This window comes from Chelonoidis abingdonii, chromosome 1 (assembly GCF_003597395.2).
Source record: "Chelonoidis abingdonii isolate Lonesome George chromosome 1, CheloAbing_2.0, whole genome shotgun sequence".
Taxonomy (NCBI): Eukaryota; Metazoa; Chordata; order Testudines; family Testudinidae; genus Chelonoidis; species Chelonoidis abingdonii.
Genome location: NC_133769.1, coordinates 318,650,236 through 318,668,395, shown reverse-complemented (window position 1 = coordinate 318,668,395; position 18,160 = coordinate 318,650,236). Strand labels below are relative to the sequence as shown.

The following is an 18,160-nucleotide window of genomic DNA, read 5'->3' as shown; positions in this document are numbered from 1 at the left end:
CTGCCACCAGGTCAGATAGGATTGCAAAAGGGCCTGACCCCTTTCCTTCTCTCATGGTGTCCCCAACCCTCCCTGGAGGAACCCCACAGATTCCAAATCCCTGGAGTCTAAAAGCAGGAAGATAACCCCTTCCCCACCTCCCTCCAAGCTTGCCTCTATCTAGCCTTGCGAGTACCAAGAAACCCCGGTTTCACATGCTGCTTCCCAAGAGATACAAGCGTTCCCTTCCTCAGACAAAAATTAGAGAATGCAAAATACCGATCAGCTTGGGCTTGCCCCTCCCCGTGCCCTGCCTTCCCGTGAGGGGGAACAAGATAACCTGATACAATGAGGTTTCAAATTTCTGTCTGCTGCTTGACTAGAAAAAGAAACTTCCACAGTTTGAAAAAGAAAGCTTTATATACGAAAAAAGAGACAATAAAGAACTAATACTTGCATAAAACATTTATGAGATGCACGGCCCATTAAGAAAGCTGAATAATAACCCATTGATTTAAAGAAAATAGCCAAATTATAAATAAGACCAACGCAATCACAACACAGTAACGTACAAAGCAAAGCATAATCAATAGGCCCGAGTTTTTACTTTGTTTCCGTTTAGTCTACGATCACTGCTTTTTGTAGAATGAGAAAAGGATTTGAATTAGCAAGATACGCTTTCCCTCACAGCCGGAGGAAGCAACAAAGACCCAGAATCCACATCTGTAATACAACACAAGCTCCTCAAGCCGATATTACTTGTTTCCCTTGTACCTCACAGACTTTGGTAGAAAAATATTTGAGATAAAAGGAAGTTAGGAGGAAACTTGTTTACCTCATAGCCGAGGAAACAACCAAAAGACCCCGATATAAAAATTCCCGCCCCTGACTTTTAAACAATCCAGTTCTCTCTGAGTTGATCCTCTGGTCAGTGTGGTTACCCTTTCCGTAAAGAACTTAACTCTTACCCTACCTATCTACTTATGACAAACGTACTCTAAATATCTCCAGAGATGGAGATTCCACAACCGCCCTAGGCAATTTATTCCAGTGTTAACCACCCCTGACAGGAACTTTTTCCTAAATGTCCAACCTAAATCTCCTGCTCAGTTTAAGCCCATTGCTTCCTGTTCTATTGTTAGAGGCTAAGTGAACAATTTTCTCCCCTCCTCCTGAATGACACGCCTTTTAGATACCTGAAAACTGGCATCATTCCCCTCTCAGTCTTTCCTTTCCAAGACAACAAACCAATTCTTTCAGCCTTCCTTCGTAGCATGGTTCTCAAGATCCTTTAATCATTCTTGTTCTCCTTGGAACTCCCAGTTTCTCCACATCTTTTTGAAAAGCAGTGCCCAGAACTGGACCCACAATACTATCCATTGAAGGCCAACCAGCCAGAGTAAAGCGAAGAATGACTTCTTGTGGCTTGCTCACAACAGCACCTGTTATGCATCCCAAATCACGTTTGCTTTTTGACAGCGCACTGTGACTCATATTAGCTTGTGGTCACGTAACCCCTAGATCCCTTTCTGCCATACTCCTCCTAGATAGTCTCCCTCCCATTCTATATGTGTGAAACTCATTGGTCTTCCCAAGTGAGCACTTGCATTTAGTCTTATTAAACTCAATCTGTTTACCTCAAAGACTATTTCTCCCAATTTGTCCAGATCAATTTTGAATTATGACCCGTCCTCCAAAGCAGTTGCAATCCCCCAGTTGGTATCATCTGCAAACTTAAAAAGCGTACTTTCTAGCAACATCTACGTCGTTGATGAAGATATTGAACAGAGCGGTCCCAAAACAAGACCCCTGCGGAACCCCCACTTGTTAACCTTTCCAGCAGGAATTGGGAACGCCAATATAACAATTAATAATACTCTCTAGATACGGTTATCCAGCTAGTTAGCACCCACCTTACAGTATCTCCAAATCTAAAATTGTATTGCCTAGTTTATCGATAAGAATATCAATGCGAGACCATATCAGATGCCTTACTAAAAGTCTAGGTATACACATCACGCTCTCCCTTATCCTCAAACTCGTTATCCCTATCAAAGAAAGCTATGCAGATTGGGTAGACATGATTGTTTCTTTCAATTCCATGCTGGCTATTCCCTATCACCCTTACCCACCTTCCAATGTTTGCAGATGAAATTCCTTAATTACCTTGCTCCATTATCTTTCCTGCCACAGAAGTTAAACTAATGGTCTGTAGTTCCGTGGTTGACCTTTTTATAGATGGGCACTTATTTGCCCTTTTCCAGTCTTCTGGAATCTCTCCCGTCTCCCATGACTTTCCAAAGATAATAGCTAGAGGCTCAGATACCTCCTCTATTAGCTCCTTGAGTATTCTAGGATGCATTTCATCAGGCCCTAGGTGACTTGCAGGCATCTAACTTTTCTAAGTGATTTTTAACTTGTTCTTTTTTTTATTTTTATCTTCTAAACCTAACCCCTTCCCATAAGCATTCACTATGTTAGACATTCCTTCAGACTTCTCAGTGAAGACCGAAACAAAGAAGTCATTAAAGCATCTCTTGCCATTTCCAAGTTTTCCTGTTACTGTTTCTCCCTCCTCACTGAGCAGTGGGCCTACCCTGTCCTTGGTCTTCCTCTTGCTTCTAATGTATGATAAAAAGTCTTCTTGTTTCCCTTTATTCCCATAGCTAGTTTGAGCTCATTTTGTGCCTTGCCTTTCTAATCTTGCCCTGCATTCCTGTTTGTTTGCCTATATTCATCCTTTGTAATCTGACCTAGTTCCATTTTTTATATGACTCCTTTTATTTTGTAGATCATGCAAGATCTCGTGGTTAAGCCAAGGTGGTCTTTTGCCACATTTTTTATCTTTCCTACCAGCGGAATAGCTTGCTTTTGGGCCTTAATAGTGTCCTTGAAAACTGCCAACTCTCCTCAGTTGTTTTCCCCAGTCGTTGATTCCCATGGACCTTACCTATCAGCTCTCTGAGCTTACCAAAATCCGCTTCCTGAAATCCATGTCTCTATTTTGCTTGTACTCCCTTCTACCCTTCCTTAGAATTGCAAACTCTATGATTTCATGATCACTTTCACCCAAGCTGCCTTCTACTTTCAAATTCTCAATGAGTTCTTCCCTATTTGTTAAAATCAAGTCTAGAACAGCTTCCCCTAGTAGCTTTTTCAACCTTCTGAAAATAAAAAAGTTGTCTGCAATGCAGTCCAGAACTTATTGGATAGTCTTGCCCGCGGGTGTTATTTTCCCAACATATATCTGGATAGTTGAAGTCCCCCTTCACCACCAATCTTTACCAGCCAATTCTTGGAGCTTTGGATGTTTTGTGGAGTTATTTAAAAAAGCTCATCCCTCTTTCCACCTGGTAGGTGCCTGTAGTAGAATCCTGCAACGACATCACTCAGTTGTTTTTACCCCCTAGCCTACAGAGCACTTTCAACACTCCATCTCCCTATGTCATCTCTACTCAGTCCACGTGTGTACGATTGTTTAATATTTTAAGGCAACACCTTCTCCCTTTTTTCCCTTCTATCCTTCCTGAGAGCTTACATCCAACACAACATTCCAGTATGTGTGATTATCCCACAATTTCAGTGATGCAACATGTGGAGTTGTATTTATTATTAGCACTTTTTCCAGTTCTTCTTGCTTACTTACCAACTTCTCGCATGTATTGGATAATGGCATTCTAAGATTCTGATTTGATTCTTGCCTGCCCAGTTTGCATCTGACTCCTTTCTCTCTGCCATTTATAGGCCCATGTCCTTTTGTTTCCAACCCATCTCGCAGGTTCTTCCAATGTTCCCCTTACCTGTGGCTTTGCTTCTCTGTCTCGTCGAACTCTGTTTAAGCCCCTCCTCACTAGGTGTCAGATATGGGTCTTCCCCTCCTGAAAGGTGATGCTCTCTAGCCTAGCAGTCCTTCACTTGAATAGATCCCGTGGTCGTCAATGGAAGCCAAAGCCCTAGTGGTAACACCACTCTTCGCAGTCGGCTTCACCTCCATGATGCATCTGTCACTGCCCGGGCCCCTACCTTTGACAGGAAGAATCGAAGAGAATACCACCTGCGCTCCAAACTCCTTCACCCGTACTCCCAGAGCCCTGTAGTCACTCTTGATCTGCTCAGTGTCACACCGTGCAGTATCATTTGTGTCCACATGGATAAGTAGCATAGGGTAGTAGTCAGAGGGCTGGATAATCCTCAACAATCCCTCTGTAACATCTCGGATACAGGCCCCCGGCAGGCAGCATACCTCCCAAGATGAAATGTCAGGGTAACAGATGGGTGCCTCCGTCTCCCTCAGCAGAGAGTCTCTGACCACCACTACCCTACGTTTCCTATTCGCAGTGGTGGCAGCAGACCTCCCAGCCTTAGGGGTATGAAGCTTCTCCTCCTTTACTGTAGGGGGTGATTCCTTCTCTCCTGTATCAAGAAGAACATAACGGTTACCTATTACCACAGTGGGAGAGTTCAGAGCAGGGATGGAGCACTGCCTGCTGCCAGAAGTAGTTGTCAGCAGTTGAAAGTTACCACACAGCCCTTTGTAAGCAAGCACATTTAATCTTAAGGTGAAAACGCTACAGAGAAAACATATTAAAACAACGAAAGCACCTACATACAAACTAATAAGCTTACGAGAGATCACCTTCCAGCTCCAGTCAGGGCTCTGGTAGGAGTCAGTCCTTCAAACTCCATTTCAGAATCATTTAGAAACACATCCATGTCATCCCCCTCCTTAAAACAAGGAAGAAATTTGGAGTCGATGCCACTCACCAGGACAGGTAGCTAGTGACTGGCTCCACATACCAGACTATGGTTCTGCTGATGCAGTTTCTCTTTTCTGAGCTGATGTTATTGAACCTGGTCCTACTTGCACAGTCTCTCCAGCTTGACAATACTTCTCCTTCTCTGCGTGTTTGTGCTGACACTGGCACTTTTCGTGCATCTGACGAAGTGGGTATTCGCCCATGAAAGCTCATGCTCCAAAACAGCTGTTAGTCTATAAGGTGCCATAGAATTCCTTGCTACTTTTACCCATGCTGGTGCTGTTGCTCCTGGTCTGCAAAGCTGGGTTTCCAGATGCAGTCAGTCCTTCTCCAGCTGTGTCCTGTCTTGGTCAACCTGTGGACCTGACCATGATCCCAGTTGCAGTGATGGATTTGGTCTGGGCAGAACATAGTTGCTGCCTCTTGTCAGCCTTTTCCATGCTGCCCTGCAAAGTGTTGGCTCCAAGATTTCTCCTGCCTGCTGGACCCTGCGCCAGTGAGTTGAATATTCCCTACCAACCTGGACTTCATACCTCTTCTCATCATCAAAATACAGCAAACCTACTAGCTGTGTCTTTAGTCCTCTGTGTTGAGTTGCCTTTCTTTGCGTAGCTCAGCCAGTTGACCTTTCTTCAGCTGTTGATCATTCATTTTTGCCAGGCGCTCTTTTCGCTATTCCTTTCTACAAAAGACTATGACTTCACTCAGTGATTTTCCCTTCTATGGTACTCACTGCTGTTAGCACTTATGGCAATTCACACTGACATAGACCTCACATATGCTGCCACCATATATGTCATAGTCCAGGGCAGTTGCACCCGTGTTCCCCCTTCATGGTCCCTCAAGGGCACCATTCTAGGTTTATGCTTCTGAGAGCTGCACGGAGCCAGCTGGACTTCTAATAACCTGGCAGCCCTAGCTCTCCGCATCCCACCCCACCCCTGCAGCGGGGTGAGTCGGCACTTGCAGCTCCAGCGTCACAGGGGGTTGCGGGGGGTGCTGAGGCTCAGGGCTTTCAGCCCACAGCATGGAGACTTGCCACAGGCCAGATGAAATGAAGCATCGGGCCAGATCCGTCTGGCAGGCTGTAGGTTCCCCACCCCTCATCTAAATGATTGATTTTAATCTACTTTTACATTTTTACGTCAGTTATTTTCTAGAGAAAGGTGCATTCTCATTGGTTGATATAACCATTACAACGTGTTTGATTTACACCTAAATAGAGCCTTTACACTAGATTTAGTACATCTTTTTACTACCTAGGAGGTTACACTATGACTATATACATTTATTTAAGCAATTATATAGCTTAATATTTTCAATTCTTATTGTGCATTTTTAGTATGTTAGAAGATGGTGAATGACATATTGCTTATTCACTAGATAATTAACTTTTTTCTCATGATTTGTGTCAAGCTGCATTAGGATGGTAACTAGAATTTAATTAAACATACAAAACAGCATATCGAAATTATTTTTATTTAACAAAACAAGCCCTTAATACAGTACATGATCTATTGTGCTCCATCTATAAAGCTTGATGTCAAAAATTAGCTGTTTTCCCCCTGCTTCTTTCTTTATATAGAAATGCAGCCTTTAACTCAGTTTTTGATAGAGGCTTATGGATTCAGCATATTTATTTTTTAAATGTTTTAAGAGATTATAATAAGTTTACGCCTTAACAAATTTTGTATTAAATTCATATTTCATTTTAAACAGGTTTATTTTTATAAAGAAAAACTTATTAAAATTTAAATAAAATAAAAAAATCCAATTTAAATGAAAAATTTCTTGATTTTTTTTTTAACAAAATCTTTGATTTTTTTAGCCCCTCACTCCCACCCCTCCAGATAGAAGGTTCTGTACGTTGTGTAAATCAGAAAGAAGGCCCAAATCAGTTTAAACTCAGGCTGTTTATCCCAAAGTCATTTCTTTGTCTGTTGGGCTGTGAAAAATCTAGTTTGAGCTAGTATACGCAAGCATCCCCAGGAGGTGGTACCTCTTTTGGGGATTACAACCTGGCTGACTTGCCTTAATCACCATCCACTGTTTTTAGTTCCTGTAGGAGCTGTGGTAGCCTTCCCCCCGGAGTGGAACACAATAAAACATTCATTTAAACAGTGGACCCCAAAGATACACATGGGGTTGCAATATTTGTCACATCTCTCTCATAAAGAAATTACATACAGTCCCGGCCCACAATAATAGAAACATAAGACTTCCAAGGATATTGCAGGAAATCACCATATCTGTCACAGTGGCCACATAAGTACCTAGGATAGACAGACAGAAAATCAGCCATCCCAAGCAACTGTTATAATAGAATTTTACTAACTGTACTAGTCATGCCTACATGTTGGTATCTAGATTCTGGTCGAGACCCTCTCTCTTCAGCAATGCAAACAAAAGTGGTGAGACTTTGATTTATAAAACACAGTCATGGCACCTGCAATCCTGGACAATTAACTACAATTAAAAATGTTGTGTGCCCATCTTGGGAGACCTAGAGCATGATGGTTTTTACAGAAGTGATGTGCAATCACATTCAAAATGAAGACAATGAGAGCAGCAATGGCTCAGCACCTCTGAAAATCAGGCTGTAAGTGTCCCAAAATTAAGGAACAGTTGCAAACTTAACCTTTCTGTGTCTTTCACCAGCTGTAAAATGAGGTTAGAAGTACTTGCCCACATCACAAAGGTTGTTGTGAAAATTATTAATCAATGTCTGTAAAGGTTTTTTATGTGAAAATTACTAACATTTAAACAGAATTGTCAAAGGTGAGTTTTGCTTGATAAGATCCTTTTTTCTTCAGAGAGGAACTAATGTACCAAAGGTACTAGTGTTTTCAGATGAAGGAAATTTCCTGCATGCGTGGAATTCCACAGTTGAAATGCCTCATGGTATCTTTGCAGTGAGCACCTCTACAGATACTTCAATATGGATCACAGATGTTGGAAGCGGTATGTATAATGGAACATGTTAAAAATATTATGCCACAGAGAAAATAGGTTTTTTGCAGGTGTCCCTCTGAACAATAATTTTAGTTGCTTGAATAAGGTATCTGTCAGGGTTCCCTCCCCACTCTGAACTCTGGGGTACAGATGTGGAGACCAATATGAAAGACCTCCTAAGCTTATAAGTACCAGCTTAGGTTAAAAACTTCCCCAGGGCACAAATCCTTTCCTTTCCTTGGACAGTATTGCTACCATCACCAAGTGATTGAGACTAAGATTCAGGAAAAAGATCATTCAGAGTTCCTATTTCCCCCAAAATATCCTCCCCCAAGCCCCTTCACTCTCTTTCCTGGGGAGTCTTGAGAATAATATACTAACCAATAGGTTAACAAAATGAGCACAGACCAAAGCCTTTGGTTTTTAGCACACCAATTCTAAAAAGAAGAACTTTATTATAAAGAAAACAGTAAAAGAATCACACCTGCAAAATCAAGATGGAAGGTAACTTTACAGGGAATAAAAGATTTAAAACACAGAGGACTCTCCTCTGGACTCAATTTCACAATTACAAAAAAAACAGGAATAAAACTACTTCTTAGCATAAGGAAAAATCACAAGCTAAAACAAAAGATAATCTAACACGTTTCCTTGCCTTTACTTACAATTTCTGTAATTTTAGATGTATCGTTTCAGGTATCTTTTAAGGAACTAGTTTACCTACTTGGTCTCGCTCTCTATCCCAAGAGGGAACAAACAAAGAGAGCACAAACAAAACCTTCCCCTTCTTCCCCCCCCCCCCCCCCCCCGGATTTGAAAGTATCTTCTTTCCCCATTGGTCCTTCTGGTCAGGTTCCAATTAGGTTAATTAAACTGATCAACCCCTTACAGGGAAGTGATTCTGTACCTCTGGCCAGGAGGGATTTTATGTTACTGCATACATAAATGTTGTGACCCTTCCCTTTATATTTATGACAGTACCAAAAGAACACTAAGCCGCATTCATGCTCCCCGAGTCCTTGTACTGATCAGGTTCCCCAGTACAAGGTAGAGCAATTTGAAGGCTCATGAGTTGTGCCACATGCTCATTTGCCAGAACTGATAATCCTGGCCAACTTTTCCAGATCTTAATCAGGGAGCAGGGCCAGAAAAGCCGTGCATCTCAATGCATAATTTTTGTCCTCTATCCCATCCTGATAGCTCCAGTCCTGTGCACATGTACATTTGATGCCTTGCCAATCTGAAATCATTCTCTTACTACAGAGTTATCTTAGTTCAGTTTCATTCTTAAAGTGACAGTGGATTTTTATCTTGTTATTACTGTGTTGATGTCGAAATGCCATGGTTTTGCTGAGAAATTTCTATGCCTTTCTTTAATACAGGAGAGTATGGGCACACAGTTAAACAGTACAGTCCTTCTGGGAAACTTATTCAGATCCTGGGTACTCAAGGTAAAGCTGGATCAGGTTTAAATCCGCTGCAGTTTGATCAGCCAGCAGAAATATTTGTGGAACAAACAGGGGAGATCTACATTGTGGATGGAGATGGAGGGATGAACAACAGATTATTCAAACTGTCCACAGGTATGTGGAAAGGGAACGTACACAAGAGTTGACATCTGAAAATTTAGAGGTCTGGTAGTTTTAAACATTAGCATTGCTAACTGTGGGCCTGATCTTATGGCCATTAGAATTAGTTGACATGCTCCCCATTGATTTTGATGCGCTTTGGATCAGAGCCTATTTCACTATTGATCATTTTAACAAAAACACCCAGCTAATCAGCTAACTCCTTGATTGTCATGTTTTTAATACCTGTCACTGCTATTTTAAGCCTTGCCTATTTTCTCATTGTTTTGGTGAAGATTAAGGCCCTAACATGTGAGTAGTTGCAGTGACTTTTTTGTGAATATTCACATTCTTGAAATTAAGCATGTGTGAGTGTTTTCAGAATTGAGGCTGTGATGAATGGGGCTATACCAGTACAATTTGTGAATTCTGATTGATATTGTGAAGTTGTTTTTTGAAAAACTGCTATATCTTGAGTGTCTATATATATTGGATTCACCATTGCTGACAAGGCCTGTAGCAGGTACATACCCGATAGATTCAGTAGGTAGTGCTTAGGACACAATGACCCTATTCAGGTGCAAACATCTGAGAACACTGGGTGAGCCAGGAACACTGGATGAGCTGCATCCCTAGAAAATCAGGCTAACTGACTTCTCTGAAGGGATGGGAGAAAGGTAGGAGCAGTGGACACAGGAACAAAACAATGGCAGTCACAAGGTTTAAATAAGAGAATCCACAGGAATATAGGGGTGAGAGGAAGAGGAAGTGTGGAACAGGAGACAGCAAGGTCACCAAAGCTGGGTAAGACGCTTCAGAAGGGAGAGATCACCCAGCAGGTAGCAGCCTGCATGAGGTAGAGGACACCCTGCCCGCTTAGACACCAGTGGGCCATAAGGACTCCCAAGGGAAGGATGAGATGGTAAAGGGCATGCATTGTAAGTTTTATTGTTTTGAATAATCTGTACTATCCTGTGCTTGATTTACATGATTAAGTATAAAGGAGCATTAATGTGTTAGATTCTGTGCAAAGCGTCTGAGTGTGCGTTGACTGCTTCACAACTGCTGCATGTCCAGTTAAACTGTGCACCAGAAGAGTCACACTTTGGGGTGAAGTTCTGGGAGAGGGATGTGTTTGAGTAACTGGTGTATCTTGGAGGTCAGCGCTGGTCCTGGGCAGGTGTGCTGAGAAGGATAGCAGACAGAGTCAGTGCCCAGGAAATGTTCCAGAGAGGCTACTGGAGGAAACACTGCTACAGCCTACTGGGGCTTCAGAAGTTTAACACACACACTCTCTCTCTCTCTCTCTCACTCCCTCTCCCTCGAGCAACAGAGGCGTGGATTCCCCCTCAGAGCAGTCCAACTGGTGGCCAGGAGGGGGTGCTTGCTAAGACCTGTGTCAGAGGCCTATAATGAGCTTTGACCCTGTAGTTTCTCATGTAGGTCATATATCTGTTATTCATGTATCTTGAAAATGTCTTTCTATTGAAGAAACAAATCTTTAAAGAAACCAATACATTGTCATGACCATGAACTCTATTTTTTGGCAAAATTACACCTTCGTATATTGCCAGTTATACTCTTCCATTTTGTATTATTGTGAGTAGTAGACACAAATCTAAGGAATATATTTTTTTATGGTTTATTTTGTGTGAAAAATTTCTTTGCCTTTCTAGCATGACCAGGAGAGAGATTTTTCCCTTTTCTGTCTGTGCTTGATACTGTAGCTTTCTTTTTAACACACACAGACACCAAATGGATAAATAAAATGAAAAACAAATATATCCTGCATGGAAAAAATAGTGAGCCACAAATGTAAATATGATTGTCTCCTTATGAATTGTAAAGTTTGAAATTAGGAATAAGAGCCTAATCCTGCTCCCATTGAAGTCATTGGGACTATCCCCTGGACTACAAAAAGAGGGAGATTGTGTTTTAAATCCCTTTAAAGTCCTGTCTTATAAAAAAAAAGACTTGTATTTCTATAGTTAAGAATAATTTAAAAGGAATTAAGGTCAAACATATTTCACTCATTCATACTACACCAGGGATTGGCAATCTTTGCCACGCAGCTCACCAGGGTAAGCACCCTGGGGGGCTGGGCCAGTTTGTTTTCCTGCCACATCCGCAGGTTCGGCTGATAGCGGCTCCCACTGCCGCGGTTCGCCATCCCAGGCCAATGGGGGCTACGGGAAGTGGCGTCTAGCACATCCCTCGGCCCGTGCTGCTTCCTGTAGCCCCCATTGGCCTGGGACGGCAAACCATGGCCAGTGGGAGCCAGGATCGGCCGAACCTGCGGACGCAGCAGGTAAACAAACCGGCCCAGCCCGCCACGGTGCTTAGCCTGGTGAGCTACGTGCCAGAGGTTGCCAATCCCTGTGCTACATAATAAAAGTGAAAACTACTTTTTCATTATTTATCCTGGTTTCTACTGTTAGATTTCCAGGAGATATGGCTGCGTGGGGAAAATGGTACAGGTGCTGGTCAGTTCAAGATTCCTCACAGTGTCACAGTGGATTCTGTTGGACGGGTAAGGAATTAAAACTCTGTTTTTCAGTGTTTTGGAGACAACTTTTATGCCTTCTCGCGTATATGTTTACATGTATTTTTGGTTCTTAATGCCCTGGGGCGGGGGGGGGGGGGAGACAACCTAAGAAGTGCCATTCTTTCATCTTTGATTATTGAGATCTAGCCCAGTGCATACAATTTTAATCATGTGAGCAGTCATACTAAACTTTTTCACATTGAAATTTTTTTCTTAACATGGCTGAGAGGGTAAGAGGAAGTCTTGACAAGCTGCCATAATCTCTTCATGTACATATATACACGGACTTCCTACAGACCCCAGGAAGAGGCTGCTACTCCTACAGACCTTTAAAGGGTTTGCACTGCAAGGGGGCAAGAAGAAGGAAGTCCCCCTAACATGCTGTCACCCCTACCTTGTTCTTGTGCATCTTATGGAATCTGCAAGGTGGGAACATTGACTCTGAGGACCTTTGGTGTTGTGGCTCCAAAGCTCCTTCAGAGAATCTTAGGACAATTTTAAAAACTAAGAAAATTCCCTGACATAGAACTCTGATGGGTTCTAACTTAGGCTACGTCTACACTACAGGATAAATTTGAATTAGCTTAAACCAATTTTATAAAACAGGTATTATAAAGTCGATTGTGCGCCTCCACACTAGGCACATTAATTCGGTGGTGTGCGTCCATTAGTCCGAGGCTACAGTCGATTTCTGGAGCGGTGCACTGGGGTAGCTACTGTAAAATAATGAGGGTCCAATAACGTCGATTGCATCCAACGTAACCCCTAAAGTTCGCATATAGTAATATCGATTTTAGCGTTACTCCTCTTGTTTTGTAGGAGTACAGAAATCAATTTAAAGAGCCCTTTAAATCGATATAAAGAGCAGTGTAGTGTGGACGGGTGCAGCGTTAAATCGATTTAACGCTGTTAAAATCGGTTTAACAGCGTAGTGTAGACCAGGCCTTAGATAGAACCTTAACTGAGTGCCTCAAAGGTTGAGTACACATTCTGACACTTCCCAGGTAAACACAGGGTTATGTGGCACCTCACTGCTACCTACCCTTAGTGTGAGGAAGCCTTGTCTGGGATTGCTGTGGGTCAGCTCTCCAACCTTACTGGCCACAGGCAACACAAGTACTCCCCTCTAGGCCTTGCAGGCTCTGCTGTCACTCTACAGGTTAACAATAGGCACACTGGAACTTTTGAGCTCTCCCAGTGTCTCCCTGGAGTGTCCAGACTTTTGTCCATGGGACACTTGCAGTATTCACCAATCCGCTGCTTCCAAAGAAACTACAACCCACCTTACCAATTTAACTTCAGATCACCACTTTGCTTAACTCACAGCACTTAAATTTGTTTATAGTTATATGTAGGTATAAATTTATTTAACAAATCATAGAGATTCAAGTAATGGCAAGTGAAAATATTTGAAACAAATGATGGTATGTAAAATAAAAGCATAATATGCATTCTGGAGCCTAGACTTAATTGACAAGATACTCTCATATCTGGTAGGATAGGATACCGCTCGCCCAGACTCCTTGCAGCACTTTAGAGCTAGGGTGGCTGTGACCCTTCTTTCATGAGACATGCACGCTGTAGGTTTGCCTCCGAGATGAAAGATTCAATGTGTCTCTTAGCACTCCAAGATATACAGACCAATTCTTTGTCTTTATTCATAAACAGGACACACCTCTACTCTTTGTTTCTTCCTGTAAATTTCCTCTCTTGTATATTTCTCAATCTCTCAATTTGTACCTGGCTCAGTATGCAAATAGGCATACAATGTGTGGCATACAACACACCAATGGCCAGACTGGGAAATAGATATCAGTTACCTCCTCTGTGAAAGGAATATCTTTGAGGTATGCCACCCCTGGTGACCTGCCTTAACTCCAAGACAGTAAGAACATAATTTTCAGTATATATTGGGGAATCACTGTAAAAACATGCATGCCCCCTGTGCCCTCTGCCAGTTGGCATCAGGCAGGGAGTCCCTGGGTCACACACAGTCTTACAGAAATGCTTTAATTTCTCAAATAAACAAATACATAAATAACTTTAAAATATAAACTTTTTAAAAAAATTCAAAGTATGGAAATTTACAGGTAAGGTACCCAAACTGTCACTTACTTCTGCTCCTGAGCAATAAACTGACCTCAGCAATAATCTGAGAAAGCTAAAATGTTTGATGGACATGATTGTCTATAACAAAACAGTTTCATCTTGTCGGCGATTGCAATAAATGGGATGCCTTAATCTTAATAGTACCCATTCACAGTCTACAGAAAAAAGCCAACTACACATCTCTGTTTAGCCCAAGGGCATACTGAAGATAACCAATCCCCAGAATTCCCTGTGCCAGCCAGTTTTCAAAGTGTCATTGCACACATATGTATTTACATATGGAAACTTCCTAGACCCTGCTCATGAAATTAAATCACATAGCTGAAAATAAAGAGCAATTATTAGTTTGGTAACATCATACTTAGTATTGGATACGTGTATGTATATGAGCACTGAAAAATCTGTGTTTTGTGGTAAACATTTCCGAATTGCACCCACAGAAGAAGGGAGCATAAGACACTGGCATCTCTATTGGGGCAGAGTAAAGTAGTTTGTGTATCTTATCTGTGATTTTCGATATTTAGTGTAACTTCATTGTAAGGATTTTTTTTTTTTTTTGAGGGGGAATCTGAGAATTAAATACCTGGCTAGTCAACTTTGTAAAATAAAAGCAAAGCCAAATTCATTCCTGATGTAGCCCTCTTTTCTTCACTATATTTGGCCCATTATATGTAAGGAAGTGATTCTTTTGATGTAGCTATTTATAGCTGTATATACTGTATCGATGTATTATAGCTGTATTTACTGTGTACAATAGGTATGGGTTGCTGACCGAGGAAACAAACGAATCCAGGTTTTTGATAAAGTCACCGGGGAATGGCTGGGGTCCTGGAGTAGTTGTTTCCTAGAAGATGGTCCCTCTTCTGTCAGGTAGTGTAACCATGTATTTCCACAAAAACATTTCAAAGGAAACAGAATGCTACTTTTTCTCCAGTAAGATTCCACATTACTTTAAATTGATAGCAAATACTTGATATCAGGCTCTGGAATTAGCAAGTGGAGTTGCTGTGGAATTAGGTCCTGACTCCTATCCTGCAATAGGATCTGTAAAGGTGAATCCTTACAATCACATGACTTCATAAGATCTGCCTATGTGGATCCGACTGGTGGATTGGGACTTTCATTTTAATTTAAAGCTGTGAGTTTCATAGACATTGGGGAACATGATTAGGAGTTTGATATTGCCCCCCTTACTCAGCTGTGTAAAGGCTACAGGCACAGGCCCTACCTTCCTTTGCGTAAATTCCTATTAATTTGCTGTTACACCAAAATCTGTGGCTTCAAAGTGCAGCAGCAGCAGCACGTAGAGCAAGTCGCGCATGCTTACTCTGTATACAGTGCTGTAAGGCTGAGAATGTTAGAATTATTTTCATTTGATTTGAAAACTTCCGCAGCTGGATGTTAAGTGACTGATACATGGGTTATACATAAGGGGACCTTAAAACTCAGATTTGAAGTCCAAATCAGAAAGTTAGAAAACTGATTGCCTCTTCTGCACATGAATGCTGTTTGCTCACCTAGATATGGATAATAATTTTTAAAGCACATAACAGTGTTAACAGGAAGTGTCCTAAGAATATGTTAATTCTAATTTTTTTTATTTATTTTTAGATTAACTACCAATGAGGAATATCTAATTGTAGCTCAGCTGAACATTAACAGAGTGTCTGTCTTGGCAGCACCACCAATAGGATCCATTGGAGATTGCCATGTGGTAAACATAATCCAGCTAGCTGATGAGGTTAAACCACACCTTGTGGATGTAAATGTGAAGACTGGAGCAATTTATGTTGCAGAAATTGGTGCACAACAAGTACAAAAATATGTACCCTTAAACTAATGGTTTTCTTTGGTTCATTCAGCACAAGCCATTTCTTCTGGATTACAAGACTGGTGCTAGATTTCCTTACGTTCATTGCAGACTGTGCTTCCACACATAAGCACAGCATGTTGCAGCACTAGAATGCATAAATTAACTGTTTTGTGACCTGCGCTCACTCTTATTTTCTGGGTCAAACTCAGGGAGCTATTTTCTCTTAACCTGTCATTATTTGTCTTTACTGGCATGTTTTGTTTCATTTTTGTTAGTTGTTGGAATTTGGAGAATGCATTTGATATGCATATTAGTTCTATTTAACCATGTTTTACCCTGCTTTTAACTTCAAGGTAGTTTTTCCCCTTGTCTCTTGATAAATCATAAGACATTAGGTTTGTCATTATTCTGCTAGTCTAGACATAAATTTCCACTGTTAATCAATTTACACTCTACCTCCAATGCCCAGGCTGAATCTTGTGACTTCTTTGCCTAGCCAGTGCACTCTGCTACCTCCTAACGTCCTAGCTGGCAGAGAAATGTCTACATATTTAATTTTCCAGAAGCCTTGTCCACTTGAGGCTCTGGACCGTAGCTTAACATTGCTTCCGGTTTTCTTGACTCTTTATGCTAAGATTGTCCAACTCAGAACATAAAGATGCAGCATGTCATAGCCTCCTGAGCTTCAGTGAGACCTTTGATACTTACAGCCAGTGCTGAGGTATTAGCATCTCTGGCATCTACCTTAGGTAATCATTGATACCGCTGTTGACATCAAAGGCATCAGTTCTTTACAGGTTTAAGCTAACTCCATATAAAGCACTTTAAATGAAATTAAGAGTATCTTCACAATGAGGTGACACTGATTTTTAACTAACTGAATTTCTAAATTGATTTAGTTAAATGGGTACAAGTTTTATGTGTAAGCAAGGCCTCAAAGTCTAATGTGGTGAAGTTTAGCACATCTGAGAATCCTGAGGCACATACTGGGGATTTACTGGAGACTTTTAATCAGCCTTAGGCCTGGAGACCTATAACATGCTTTTGTCCTCTTAATCTTGTTGAAACTCAGACACATTGTCTACAGCAATATTTGGCCTTTGGATTCTTGTTTTTAGAGACCGGTCTGATCTTTTATTCTGCCTTCAGATTTTCAAGGACATTCTTTCAATACTAAACTGCAACTTTCCATTTCTTTTTGAGGGACTTCTGCCAATACATCAGCAGCTGATTTCTCTTTAGCACAGAACTTGCAAACTTCTTTGTGACTGTTCGAGTCATTGTCTTTCTAGTTCCTCCCCTGAATCCAGTTTTGGTTTTAAGTTGCATAAATTAGCTTCATTATCTTCTCCAAAAAACATACACCAGCATCTTTCTGTCCATCCCTTCCCTAGTCCACAGTAATTCCAAAGCCTTTTAGGTGTTGCTGTACAGTCTTTCAGAGTATCCTCTGTTCAGTGTAGAAGGAGTGAAAAAAGAGCACCAATTCTTTGATATATTTCTAGTGGTCAAGAATAACTCTCCTGGTGAAAGATTGTAGACTCATCCTCCTTGTTCAGTCAGGAGCTATGAATGCTTTGCAGAATGATCTGGGAGATTTTTTCCTTTTCACATAACTATCCTGATTCCTTGGCTATTTTGGGTGCTAATAGTAGGTCAGGAGAGGCTAAGCTGTTCCACCTCTGTCATAGTATACTTTCCTCAATCTGAACCTTAGAGTCCAAAAATGAGGTACTAGCATGAAGTCCTCTAAGCTTAATTACCAGCTTAGATCTGATACGCTGCCACCAATCAGGATTCTGAGTACCTAACAAACTCTGATCTCCCCAAAACCTTCCCTGGGGACCCCACCAGATCAGTCCCCTGGATCTTAACACAAGGAAGTAACTTTCCCACCATGCCTCTCCTAGGCTTTCCGCCCTGGTACCGCGGAAGATCACTGGGATTCAACTCCTTGAATCTTAACACACAGAGGAAGGCTTGCACTCCCCTCCCTTTGTGCCTCACCCAGAGGCAATTCGGTTCATGGCTCTGTTGACTAAACAAGAGGACATTTACCTTTTCCCCCCTCGCTCGCTGCTCTCTCGGAAGAGAGACAGAGATAAACACAGAGAGCAGGTTCTCCTCCCCTTTCTTCCTTTCTCCACAATTCCCTGGGAGTGCAGACACTTCCTTGCTTTAACAGAGGGTGAAAAAATAAGATCAGGTTCTTTTACAAGAAAAGTTTATATGAAAAGAAAGAAAAAAGTAAGAAATCTCTGTAATTTCAGATGAGAATATTACAGGGTCTCTCAGTTTTAGAAGCTGGAGAAAAAAGCTTCCTCCAACAGAAGATACAACTTAAAATCTTCTAGCAAACTACACATGTGCAAATAAGAAAACAATTAAATAAGACTTGTATACCCTTTTACCTTTTGGTACTACAAAATTGGGATTA

General features: G+C 41.5%; 1 protein-coding gene across 2 annotated transcripts in view; it reads left to right on the top strand.

Moving 5' to 3' along the window:
- The window catches only part of NHLRC3 (NHL repeat containing 3), a 29,027-nt gene extending 11,081 nt beyond the window's left edge, over window positions 1-17,946 (top strand). The window contains exons 3-7 of one of the 2 annotated variants that reach the window (XM_032795158.2): window positions 7,550-7,697; window positions 9,071-9,271; window positions 11,695-11,786; window positions 14,668-14,780; window positions 15,522-17,946. In XM_032795158.2, coding sequence (XP_032651049.1) covers window positions 7,550-7,697; window positions 9,071-9,271; window positions 11,695-11,786; window positions 14,668-14,780; window positions 15,522-15,750 — 783 coding nt within the window. In that variant the 3' untranslated portion in view covers window positions 15,751-17,946. The remainder of the gene's footprint in view (window positions 1-7,549; window positions 7,698-9,070; window positions 9,272-11,694; window positions 11,787-14,667; window positions 14,781-15,521) is intronic. The other variant, XM_032795159.2, reaches the window with a different exon arrangement.
- The last annotated feature ends 214 nt before the right edge of the window (window positions 17,947-18,160 follow it).